The 12,756-nt window shown below is 55.1% G+C and overlaps 1 protein-coding gene across 1 annotated transcript; it reads left to right on the forward strand.

The window, feature by feature from the left end:
• The first annotated feature begins 1,545 nt into the window (after window positions 1-1,545).
• On the forward strand, window positions 1,546-6,537 carry PRSS22 (serine protease 22). The gene is made up of 6 exons (XM_040254619.1): window positions 1,546-1,692; window positions 2,274-2,300; window positions 2,734-2,905; window positions 3,333-3,610; window positions 5,287-5,444; window positions 6,045-6,537. Exons 1-6 carry the CDS (start codon window positions 1,611-1,613, stop codon window positions 6,324-6,326), a joined length of 999 nt encoding a protein of 332 aa, XP_040110553.1. The 5' UTR covers window positions 1,546-1,610; the 3' UTR covers window positions 6,327-6,537.
• Window positions 6,538-12,756: the final 6,219 nt, after the last annotated feature.

Here is a 12,756-nt window from a genome sequence, read left to right on the forward strand (position 1 = left end):
TCCTTCACCCTCATCAGGAGGTTCTTTAGTTCCTCTTTGCTTTCTGCCATTAGAGTGGTATCATCTGCATATCTGAGGCTGTTGACGTTTCTCATGCTTATCTTGATTCCAGCTTGTAACTCATCCAGCCCGGTATTTCTCATGATGAGCTCAGTGTAGAGGTTAAATAAACAGAGTGACAGCAGACAGGCCAGTCGCACTCCTTTCTCAATCCTGAACCAATCAGTTGTTCCATACAGGGTTCTAACTGTTGCTTCTTGACCTGCATGCAGGTTTCTCAGGAGACAGGTACGATCATCTGGTATTCCCATCTCTTTAAGAGCTTTCCACAGTTTGTTATGATCCACACAGTCATAGGCTTTAGCACAGTTGATGAAACATAGTTGCTAAGTCGGGTCTGACTCTTTTTGACCTCATGGACCAGACTTCCCTGTCCTTCACTATTTCCTGGAGTTTGTTCAAATTCATGTCCATTGAATCGGTGATGCCATCCAACCATCTCATCCTCTGTCGTCCCCTTCTCCTCCTGCCCTCAATCTTTCCCAGCATCGGGGTCTTTTCCAATGAGTCAGTTCTTCACATCAGGTGGCCAAAGTATTGGAGCTTCAGCTTCAGCATCAGTCCTTCCAATGAATAATCAGGGTTGATTTCCTTTAGGATGGACTGGTTTACCTCCTGTTATGTCCATTAACAGAGAAGGCCAGGACAAAGTTTGTGGATGAAATGACGGAAGGTCAGAGATACACAGTTTGTTTTGGAGACAGCCCCACTCCTCTTGCTTGGGGTGCGGGTGTCTGGAGGGCGGACTGCAAGGTGGGGGCTCCGGGATTAGGCGGGCAGGCTCCTCAGGGAAGTACTTGGACCCAACACCACCCCCGCTCCTGGGGCTCCCCATCAAGCACCACCCAGCAGCCCTCTGACCCCAGTGGGGAGTCGGGGGGTGGGGTGGTCCCGGGAGATCAGAGCTAGGGGGTTGTGGGGCCTCCTGGCCTCTGCAGGCAGCCACATCTGTCTCAGCCACCTGGACAGCTGCTGCCCCGCCTAAGCATCCCGGACATCCAGGTGAGATGAGTCCTCTGGCTGCCCAGTGACGGGGCCCACAGGAAGGGGGACCCGGGACAGGTGGCTCCTGGGGGCCTGATTCACGGCCTTCGGGAAGTGGGTTAACGGGCTGGGCCAGGTCTCCCGCTGAGTCACAGGGCCCGTTAGGGAGCCTCTGGCAGCCCCTCGCCAGCCCCCACCTCCCTGAGGCCCCTGGGCCTACCCAACAGCCCACACCCAGCTTCCAGGCCCGCAGGGTCTGGCGCCTCCCTTTCAAGCTTGGGGGGCCTTCCTCTGCCCCGTGCCCCCAGTCAACATCAAGGCCCAGCCTAGACCCCGGGGCCCAGGGTCCCCGCTTGCCCCTGCAGAGCCCCATGCAGGCCCCAGGTAGAGGGTGCAGCTGGAAGCCCACCCGCCAGACCCCTTAACGGCTTATTTCCTCCCGGAAGCCCCACCCCTCCCTATGACCTACTGCCACTCACTCGGGGGACTGGTCCGACGGCATTCCGCCTCCCAGGATAAAACCTGGGGCGGCCTGCGGGGGAACCGGGCACTCCCATCGGCGCGCCATGGTGGTTCCCGCGACTCCCCCCACCCTGCGGGCGCCCTGCCTCAGGGTCCTAGCCTCCCTGTTGATTCTGGCCGCTCCAGGTGAGTCCTGCGGGCCTGCTGGCCTGGGCCTCCCCCACTGCCCACCCCCCACTTCCTCCCTGGTCCTGCTGAGTCCTTCCTCTCCTCTCCTCTGCTGTCTCGCTCTCTCTGTTTTGTAATTTGCCTGTTCTGAGCCTCAGTTTCCCCTGCAGCCGTGAGAAGCACAGGAAACACTGCAGGTACCCGTAGGCCCAGTCAGCGCTCAGGGCTCTTGGCTCGGCTTCTGCTTTACCCTCTTCCCTTCCACTCTTGTCTCCCCTGTCTCCTCCGTTCACTGCTGGGGAGGCAGCATCCGGACCTGGAGCCTGCGAGGGAGTTCTCATGCTCACCCGCCATGAGACCCCCCACCCCAGACCTGGCCCCCACCGCCCCCAGGGCACAGGCTGGACACAAAGCTATGGGGAGGCTGAGGCTGCCGCTCATAGTCAGGGCCTGAGGTTTCTGCCCGCCCTGCCCAGGCTCCGGGAAATGCCCCACCCAGCAGCGTGACCCTGAGGCCCTGGGACTCAGCCACTGGGGAGGGTCGCAGGGCACCAGAGAGCCCCTCCACCGGCCTGACCCTTTCTTTCTCTTGCCCTCAGCCACACTGGATGCTGTCAAGACGGCTGGTAAGTCTGAACTGACCTCAGGAAAGCGGGGGAGGGAGGAAGCCTGCGTGTCTGTCTGTGGGGGGCAGGTCAGGAGTGGGCAGTGGGGCAGGAGGGGGTTTGAGCTGGAGAAGAAGGCTCAGGAGAGGAGGCCCAGGGGGTCAAGGAGGAGAGGCGGTGTGTGTGTGTGTGTGTGTGTGTGTGTGTGTGTGTGTGTGTGGAGCAGGAGGTGACTGAGCTGCCCCAGCAGGTGAAAGGACCAGGGGACTAGAGGACGAAGTGCCCAGCTCAGGGAGGGCAGAGGACGGAAGGGTCAGGCAGGCAGGCGGCCGGGCCGTGTTGAAGGGAGAGCAGCGCACAGGCCTTGGTGCTCGAAGCCAGGAAAGGGAGTTGGAAGGAGGACGGACAGCGCTCAGAGTTTGACAGATTCCCCCCCCCCCACCGCCCCGACCAGGCCCCCCAGCCTGCGGAAAGCGCCTGCAGCTCAACCGGATTGTAGGGGGCGAGGACAGCTCCGACGCCGAGTGGCCCTGGGTCGTGAGCATCCGGAAGAACGGCACCCACCACTGCGCGGGCTCCCTGCTCACCAGCCGCTGGGTGCTCACAGCCGCCCACTGCTTCAAGGAGTACGTGCGCTCCGCCCGCCCCTCCACTCACTATCCCAGACCCCAGGCTGCCCATCCAGCCCCGGTTTCCAGGCCTCCTTCCGGTCTTGGGTCCCTCAGGAGAGCTCTGGCTTCTGCCCAGAAGCCTCTTTTGCACGCAGTGCATGTGTGCCCAGGACTGGCAGGCTCCAACGTCCATGGGATTTCCCAGACAAGAATATTGGAGTGGGTAGCCATTCCCTTCTCCAGGGGTTCATCCTGACCCAGGGATCAAATCCCTGTCTCCTGCATTGCAGACAGGTTCTTTACCACTGAGCCACCAGGGACGCCCCCCCTTTGCACTCCAGGGGCCTTCATATGTGTGCCATTCCCCAGAAACCCTTCCCAAGCCCTTCCTGGCCACCCAGCAGTTCCTGGCTGATGCCAACCCCCACCCTCTTCCTTTTAGTAATCTGGACAAACCAACCCAGTTCTCTGTACTGCTGGGGGCCTGGCAGCTGGGGAACCCTGGCCCGAGGTCCCAGGAGGTGGGTATCGCCTGGGCGCAGCCCCACCCTGTGTACTCCTGGAAGGAGGGCTCCCGCGCTGACATCGCCCTGGTGCACCTGGAGCACGCCATCCAGTTCTCTGAGCGTGTCCTGCCCATCTGCCTGCCCGACTCCACCGTCCAGCTCTCTCCGGATACCGACTGCTGGATTGCCGGCTGGGGGAGCGTCCACGATGGAGGTGCAGCTTTTTCCAGGGCAGGGGTGGGTGGGGACAGAGGGTAGCAAACACTGGGAAATACAGGTCCCATGGGTGGCAAAGAACAGAAGCCAGGGGCCGAGCATGATCCAGAGGAAAAAAGATGGTCTGCAGCCCAGAAATGTGATGACCTAGAAACAAAGGTAGACAACTTCAGATCAGTTCTAGTTAAAAGGTAACTTAAGCTGTGTTCTGACTGCCAGATCAACCAAGCTATGAAGTGATATAGGAAAGACTGATAGGTTTCTGGGGCTTCTCAGGTAGCTCAGGGGTTAAAAATTCACCTGCCAATGCAGGAGACGGAAATGGTAACCTGCTCCAGTATTCTTGCCTGGAAAACCCCAAGGACAGAGGAGCCTGGAGGGCTACAGTCCACGGGGTCGCAAAGAGTCAGACACCACTTAGTGACTGAGCACACACACACTAGAGAGTTCTATGGGGCCAAGCCCAGCCCTGGGAATGAGAAAACAGCCCTGAGATTCCAAGTCAGAAGTAGGTGCCCCCTGGTGGCATCATGACACAATTGCAGGCAAAATTCCCAGGAAAAAAATCTCCATCAGTTCAGTTCAGTTCAGTTCAGTCACTCAGTCGTGTCCAACTCTTTGCGACTCCATGAATCACAGCACACCAGGCCTCCCTGTCCATCACCATCTCCTGGAGTTCACTCAAACTCACGTCCATCGAGTCGGTGATGCCGTCCAGCCATCTCATCCTCGGTTGTCCCCTTTTCCTCTTGCCCCCAATCCCTCCCAGCATCAGTCTTTTCCAATGAATCAACTCTTTCCATGAGGTGGCCAAAGTACTGGAGTTTCAGCTTTAGCATCATTCCTTCCAAAGAACATCCAGGGCTGATCTCCTTCAGAATGGACTGGTTGGATCTCCTTGCAGTCCAAGGGACTCTCAAGAGTCTTCCCCATAAGGGTAAAATATAATTGACAAACCAAGTCTGGAAGTTTGGAAAACCTCATCTAGAACACAAAGCAGATTAGAAAGTAAGAAGCAGAAAAGCTGTAGAGTGTGTGTGTGTGTGTGTGTGTGTGTGTGTGTGTGTGTATCTGTAGAAAGAGAGAGAGAGGGAGAGAGGAGAGACTAAGAAAGGACAAAATGTAAGAAAATGGGACTTTAACCAGATTTCAGAAGAATTAAGAGAAATGACACCATTTTGGGCATCTGGGGAATCCCACTGACACTGAAGTTTCAGCCAGCCTCCCCATGGTCATTCTTAGGGGCTCCGGTGAAAGCTGGATTTATGGACTGGGGAAAGTGACCAACCAACCCTAGGGTCTACAATCCCTCTAGGGGATGGGGAGGTCCTTCAAGTCCCGATAACATTCAGCACCAAGTGGCCATTAGTCTGTAGCAGTCCTCAAGCTGGATAAAGTAGTGCCTGAGACGGGACAAGCAGGGTCATTGGTTTGAACTTTCTTGTGGGCATCAGAGATCTCATTAAAGGTTCAGAATTTCAGGCTGCACATTCCTTTAGGATTCAGTAGGTCCAGAGTGGAGTCCTGGGATTTGAGTTTTCTGCGGGCATCGTGGCCGAGCCTGACAGAGTTGATCCATTTACCCTTTGAGAAATGCTCCTAAGGGGGATGGAGAGGACTGAGGAGGCCAGCAGCAGAGCCTCCCAAGCCTGACTCTCTCCTCTCTGCTCCCAGTGCCACTGCCCCACCCTCAGACCCTCCAGAAGCTGAAGGTCCCCATCATCGACTCAGCCACCTGCGGCCGCCTGTACTGGAGGGGAGCTGGGCAGGGCGCCATCACCGAGGACATGCTGTGTGCTGGCTACTTGGAGGGGGAGCGCGACGCCTGTCTGGTGAGCACCTGCCTCCTTCCTGGCCCTGCCCCACTCAGCTCCAACACCCCTCACCTTGCTGGGCCTCGGTCTAGAATCTGCCCTGACCTGGCAGTCCCCCTAGAGAGATGCCTACAGAACCCGGCCCCAGCCAGGCTCAGCTGTTCTTGCCTTTGTTCATACATCAGACATGGTGAGACATGGTGAGAATGGGGTGTGCCTGACCCCATTCTTAGGAAGCCGCATCCAAGGAGTGGGTGCTGTGGTCCTGGCCTCCCCCCTCAGCGGGCTACAGGGAGGAGGGTGGCGGACTGTGGGACCTTGCAGACCCGGTCTGAGACATTCTTCTTTCTGAGCCGTGGTTTCTCATCAGTGAGGCAGATCACAACCCTCGCTCTGTGCCTCCAGGGCTGTGAGGGAGAAGGTCTAGCACTAGGTGCTTCTCACCAGGAATGAGCCTGGGACGGGGGCGGGGGGCGGGGGGCGGGGGGTGGGGGGCCTCGCGGGTCCAGGCCCCAGGGTCTGGAGAAATGGCCCGTCCGCCACCTGCTGCGGCGCGGGTGCTGGGCTCTGCCCACGCCTTGGCTCACGCGGGCCCCTCACCTTCCTTCCTCTCTTCAGGGCGACTCCGGAGGCCCCCTGATGTGCCAGGTCGAGGGCACCTGGCTGCTGGCGGGCGTCATCAGCTGGGGCGAGGGCTGTGCGGAGCGCAACCGGCCCGGGGTCTACATCAGTCTGGCCGCCCACCGCTCCTGGGTGCAGAGGATCGTGCAGGGGGTGCAGCTTCGCGGGCGCTCGCAGCGGGGCAGGCCCACAGGCCGCCGGGGCTGGGCCCTGGGGGCGCGGGGCCGAGAGGCGCCGCGCGGACTAGGGACAAGGCTCTCGCGGTCTCCTCCGTTGTAATTAAGCCGTCTACCTCCGGGGGGCGCCCGCGACCCGGCGCCGGATCGCCTCCGCGGGAGGCCCCGCCCCTCCCCGGGCTCAGGCCCCACCCCTTAGGCCCGGAGCGCCTTTGTGTATATACATGTCAATGCTTTTTACAGTTATTTGTAACCGCACCCACGTATCTTATTTATTCCTCCAACTTCAATAAATTATTTATTCCCCGTTCTGAGTCGTTCAGTCGTGTCCAACTCTGCGACCCCAAGGACTGTAGTCCGCCAGGCTCCTCTGTCCATGGGATTCTCCAGGCAAGAATACTGGAGTGGGTTGCTGTGTCCTTCTCCAGGGGATCTTCCCGACCCAGGGATCCATAAAGCATGCAGATTCTTTACCGTCTGAGCCACCAGGGAAACCCATTTCTTTATTATTTATTCCCCAGTTCCAGTTTTTTCCCCTAGGTATGTGGACACTGGTCAGCAGGGGTCCGGTTGGGGTTAAAATGGGGGCAGGCAGGTAGCAGTTTGGATGGAGACCTGGCCAGGGAGCCAGGTGTCCTACCCACCTAGGAGTCAACATCCTGACCTCTGACCTTGGCACTGTCCTTTCATAACCCCCTCCCACAAGGGAGGCCAGCAGGGAGAGGAGACAAGAGGCCCAGCTCTGTCACCTGAAAGCTAGGTGGGGGCTGCAGGGCCAGGCAGGTGCACAACCTGCTTGTTGAATTTCTGAAATGGGGCTGGCTGGGAGAAACCCCCAAACACACAAGAGAGCGGGGTGCCCCCCTCCGCCCGCCCGGCAGAACCAGGTGTCTCAGATTTGGGCTGAGGCAGCCAGGGCTCCCAGAAGCTGACTCACCAAATGACTCACTGCCAACTCTCTGAATCCTCCCTCAGAAGGACGAAGGAGAAAAACAATGAGACAGCAGGTCTCTGCTTGGGGGCCGGGGGGAGGCTTGAGTCACCTCAGCTGCCCGCACGGGTGGGGCTGGAAGCGCAGTCCTAGGCCACCAGGGGGTCTGCCTGGGACCAGCTAGTGCTCATGCAGGCTCCCCTTTCCCACCGCCTGCCCTTCCTCCCAGGGCCTGGGAGGCCGAACCCTTTCTGGGACCCTGTGCCAGCACCACCCAGGCTTCCCAGCATGCAGAGAGGGGGCTGGGTAGTTGGTTTGATGAGTGTGTGCGAGAGATTTTTTCCAACAGGAAGACACGTAGGCCCAGCCATGAAGAGGACAGAGATGCGTGGCTGCTCCAGGGTCCCCAGTGAAAATGTCAGTGTGGTGGACTTGAGAAGGCAGTACCGATGTGGTTGGTAGGTAGGTATCCTTTACTGGCAGCACTGTTTTAAGACTTTTGTTCGTATTTTTTTATCACTGCCATGTTAATACTGGGCTTCCCTGGTGACTCAGTGATATAGAATTTGGGTGCAATGTAAGAGACACAGGAGGCTCAGGTTCGATCCCTGGGTTATCAGAAAAATCCCCTAGAGGAAGGCATGGCAACCCACCCCAGTATTCTTGCCCGGAGAATCCCATTGACAGAGGAGCCTGGCAGGCTGCAGTCAGTCCATGGGGTGGAAAAGAGTCAAACACGCCTGAGTCAACTTGGCACCCACTCACACATCTGGTTAATATCAGATCAAGGTAAATGCTGTGGGGTTGCTCTTATTCACACACACTGGGACTTCCCTGTTGGCCTGGTAATTAAGAATCCACCTTCCCATGCAGAGGACTTGGGTTTGATCCTTGGCTGGGGAACTAGGATTCCACATGCCTTGGGGCAACTAAGCCCCCATGTTGCAACTAGTGAGCCCAAACGCTCTAGAGCTGCGTGCTGCAGCTAGAGAGGCCCGCGTGTTACAGTGGGGCTCCTGCGTGCTGTCACTGAGACCTGGGACAGCCCAACAAATAAAGAAATGTTAAGCGAGTAAACAAACGCTAATCTGGCCTGGGAACCGGCCTGGGAAGCAAGCAGGTGGCTCAGGCGTGGCCCCTCCCTCTGTGACCTGGTCCCTCTTTGTTGCCACGCTTCCCTCGTCCCCTTCCCGCCTCTCTGGGCTCAGTCCTCCACCACCTTGTCCGTCACCCTCCTCCCTGCCTCGGTTCCCCCCCCCCCGGTCCGCCAGGTTCTCCCTCTGCTCCTTGCTCCCCCACGACCTGCCCCTGTCCGCTTACCCTTTCTCTGTCTCCATCTCTGTCCTCTGGCCCCTGCTTCTTGTACCTCAGTTTCCCCCATGCCCCATCCCTCGCCACCCTCCACCGCTACCTCCAATGCCGTCCCAACCGAAGCCCCTGAGAAGGCCACACCTTTGAGCCCCCTTCGTGGCAGACTCCTTGGTTGGCTAAGGCGAAACCCATTCCAGTGCCCCTGCCTTGCTTCCTCTACCAACGAGACTGGGAAAGCTAGATACTCCCTTCCAAAGTCTCCTGCAAGGTCACCATGAAAGCAGACATCTGATGGGTGGTTTCTTGGGAAGACTTTGTTGTTGTTTTTCTGATAGAAGGGACCTATTCAGCTAGCATGATCCTTTCCCACCATCCTCCTTCTAAGATGCAGATGTAATACCTAGCCTTTAGCAGCCATCTTATCACCATGAGGCTACGAATTGATGTGCTAAATTGGCAGTGAACAAAGATTCAGAAGCTGCTGGTGTAAGGATGTGGCTGAGAATCTGCCTCTATCCTTCTTGTGTGCTATTAAGCCACTGCTGGTCAGATATTCTTTTACTGCAGCTAAATGCTTTTGTAACTGATATACCAGTGTCAGACCCTCTGTTTTTGAATAGTTTTAGATTTACAGAAAAATTTTGGCTTTTTACGGAAAACTCTTTTCATTGTTATGGAAACAGATTATACAGGTTTTGAGCTCACAGCTGCCCACAAGAGCTTTGGACCTTCAGGGGGTGCCCCCATTAGTTTCAGGCTTTCATATCATGTTTACTCAAGAGCAGATTATCAAGTCTTTTTGAGAATCCACCTAGCAATTCAGGGGTTACATGTTCAGGGCAACTAAGCCCCCACACAGCCGAATAAAAAGTAAGTAAATAAATAAATACTAAAAGAGCAAGTCTTTTTTTTTCTCTCCCTTTCCTGCTCAAAGCCTCCCAGTCAGTGCTGCAGCCTGAGGTGGCAACTGAAGGAATTATTTCATCATTGCCCCTGTTGATGGTGCCCTTATGAGCTCACCAGTCTCCAGGCCAAGGGCAACATCTCCCCAAGCTCCCCAGACTGCCTGGGGAGTGTGGGATTCTACAGAAAGGTGGAGAGAATGGTTTTTCCCAGCTTCAAGCCCAACTTTGCTACCAGTGCCCAGGTGGTTGTGCTCATAGCATCACAAAGTAGCTCACGGGAACTAGGACTGGGCTGTGAGTAGGACCTTCAAAGCCTGCAACCTTAGACCTCACGTGATGACAGCAGGCAGATTGGCAGTGAGCTAGTGAGTAAGAGTGCAACCAGGGCACGGGGGAGGGCGGCATGTGTCAGACTGTGGGGGCCAAGTTCATCTGCATCACCTCTCGACCTTGACCCAGTGGACGCGTGGGTCTGAATTCCTGTTGGCAGCTATGAAACAATCACACACAGACAAGCAAGGGCAAATACCAGTGTTCGGGGACACAGTTGTCTCAATTCATGCTGAGTAGGGAATAATCACTTTCACAGAACATAGTCTGTTTTGCTGGTTCTTCCTCACTTTCTCACCCTCTCCGTGGTGGATGCCCCATCAGTGCTGGGGCTTCTCTGCTCCTTCACCTCCTTGTATCCCTGGGTGATAGCATCTGGTTTCTCAGTTCTGCCCACCATCCATAAAGGTGACTCCAGAGTTCAATCCCCCACGTCCACTGAAATACTCAACATCCCCTTGTACATATCATATCATATAGCCATCTCAACCTTATTATGACTCCAAACAAATCCCAGTATTTCCTCTCAAACTTGCTGCACTGATAGAATTTCCCATCTCAGCACAAGGCAACAGTCCTTCTTTCCAACCACTCAGTTTGTGGACAACGCCTAGGGTCGGCAAGGACACCTAGCAACTGGAGTGAAAAGTGACCTCACCCCTGTGGAAAAGATGCTCACTGTTTCATATAAGGTTGAATATCCGCACAGCAATCCTACCCCTAAGACCGATCCAAGATAGAAGAGAACATATTCACACAAAATCTGTCTGCAGATATTCATAACAGCTTTATTCAGAATTGACAAAAAATGAAAGCAACCCAAGTGTTTCTTCAGCTGTGATAAGCAAACTGTGGTCCATCCGTTCAGCAGAGTTCTACTCATCAGCATAAAGGAGCAAACTATACACAACGTGGGGCTTCTCAGGTGGTGTTAGTGGTAAAGAATCTACCTGCTAATGCAGGAGCCGTAAGAGACTTGGGTTCCATCCCTGGATCGGGAAGGTCCACTGGAGGAGGGCATGGCAACTCTCTCCAGAATTCATGCCTGGAGAATCGCCTGGACAGAGGAGCCTGGTGCGCTACAGTCCATGGGGTCACAAAGAGTCGGACACGACTGATGCGACTCTGTACACACACATGCACACACAACATAGTGAATTTTAAGCACATGCTGCTGAGGGCAGACAGCGGAACTCCAGAGGCTCCACACCACGATTCCATCTATATGACGCTGTGGTGGAAAAGACAGCGCTGCAGGGCCAGAGAGCAGATGGGTGGTTGCCAGAGGCTGGGGTGGGGGAAGGACTGCCCCCAAAGGCTCATGGGGGGATTTTTAAATAATGACAGAACTGGCTTATATCTTGATGGCAGTGATGGTTACCTGACTGGATGCATTTATCAAAACTCATAGAACTACCGTTTATTAAAAAATGGTGATTTCGAGGGGACTTTTCTGGAGCGCTAAGACTGCGTTCCCAATGTATGGGAACTGGGCGCCATCCCTGGTCAGAGAAATAGATCCCGCATGCCACAACTAAAACCAGGGCACCCAAAATAAATAAATATTTTTTTTAAAAAAAGAATTGCATTTTTTAAAAAAATGATGACTTTTATTCTGTGTAAACTGTATCTCCATGAAGTGAAAGTGGAAGTGTTAGTCTCTTAGTCGTGTCTGACTCTTTGTGACCCCATGGACTGTAGCCCACCGGGCTCCTCTGTCCATGGGGTTCTCCGGGCAAAAATACTGGAGTGGGTATCCATTCACTTCTCCAGGCTATCTTCCCTATCCAGGGATCGAACCCAGGTCTCCTGCATTGCAGGCGGTTTCTTTACTATCTGAGCCACCAGGGCAGCCCCTACCTCCATAAAACTGATTTTTTAAAAATCCCAACACAAAAACATGTAGTCTTCCTTTCTCCTCTCTTCCTCTCATTCTCTAAGTCCGAGCCATCAGCAAATCCTGTGGGTTCTAGCCTATCTCCAAAATATGTCCAGATCTGGTCACTTCTTCGCACGCCGTCCCAAGCCCCTCTCCTCTTTATCCCAGATTTCCGACATGACCTCCTGTCTGGTCCTCCTACTTCTACTCTTATTCCCACCAGGCTGTTCTCAACACAGCAAGCAGGGTGGTTCTCCTAAAACCAAAGTCGGGGACCTCTCTGGTGATCCAGTGCTTAAGAATCCGCCTGCCAGTACAGGGAAAACCAGTTCAATCCCTGGTCCTGGAAGATTCCGGACACGCTGCGGGGCAACTAAGCCCATGCGCCGCAAGTACTGCACCTGAGTGCTGTGACTACTGAAACCCACGCGCCCAGAGCCTGTGCTGCACAACTAGACAAGCCACTGCTATGAGGAGCCTCGGCCGTGAGAAGCCTGTGCGCCGCAAGGGAGAGGCACCCCTGCTCGCTGCAACTTGAAAAAGCCCATGAGCAGCAAGGGGAAAAAAAAAGTCCTTGCTTGACTCCAGCTTTAAAGAAAAACAAGAGACTGAAGTCGGATCCCATCATTCCTCTATTGCAAACCCTAATCAGAGTGAATGACGTCATTCTCTCGGCCTCCCTTCTCACCTCTGTCCTCCTTGGTCTCTGCGGCAGCGTTGCTGGCCTCCCAGCTGGGCTCAGGAACACAACAGGCGCGTTCCTGCCTCAGGGCCTTTGCACCCACAGTTTCCTCTTCCCCCGTAGGACTGCACGGCCACTCCCTCACTTCCTACCAGTCCCTGCTCACGTGTCACCCTGTCATCATCCTGTTTACAACAGCAACGTCCCTTCCCTCCCTTCTTGTTCCTTTTCTTGCTTTCTCTTTTCCCAGGACATTTATGACTATTTAGCATACTATTTGGTTCATTTGTTCTTTATCATCCCCTCCCCAACACACACAACCAGAAGGTAAGCCTCTGTCCCTGCCTTTGTCATGGTTTCGCATTACTCTCTGTTTACTTGATTATCTTTCCTAGGAAATATTCTGGGCTTACGAAGGGAGAGACCTTTATCTTATACACCTTGATGTGGTTAGTGTCCAGAAAAAGGTCCTGGCAAAATAGCAGATGTTAGTAA

This window comes from Oryx dammah, unplaced genomic scaffold (assembly GCF_014754425.2).
Source record: "Oryx dammah isolate SB20612 unplaced genomic scaffold, SCBI_Odam_1.1 HiC_scaffold_2, whole genome shotgun sequence".
Lineage (NCBI taxonomy): Eukaryota > Metazoa > Chordata > Mammalia > Artiodactyla > Bovidae > Oryx > Oryx dammah.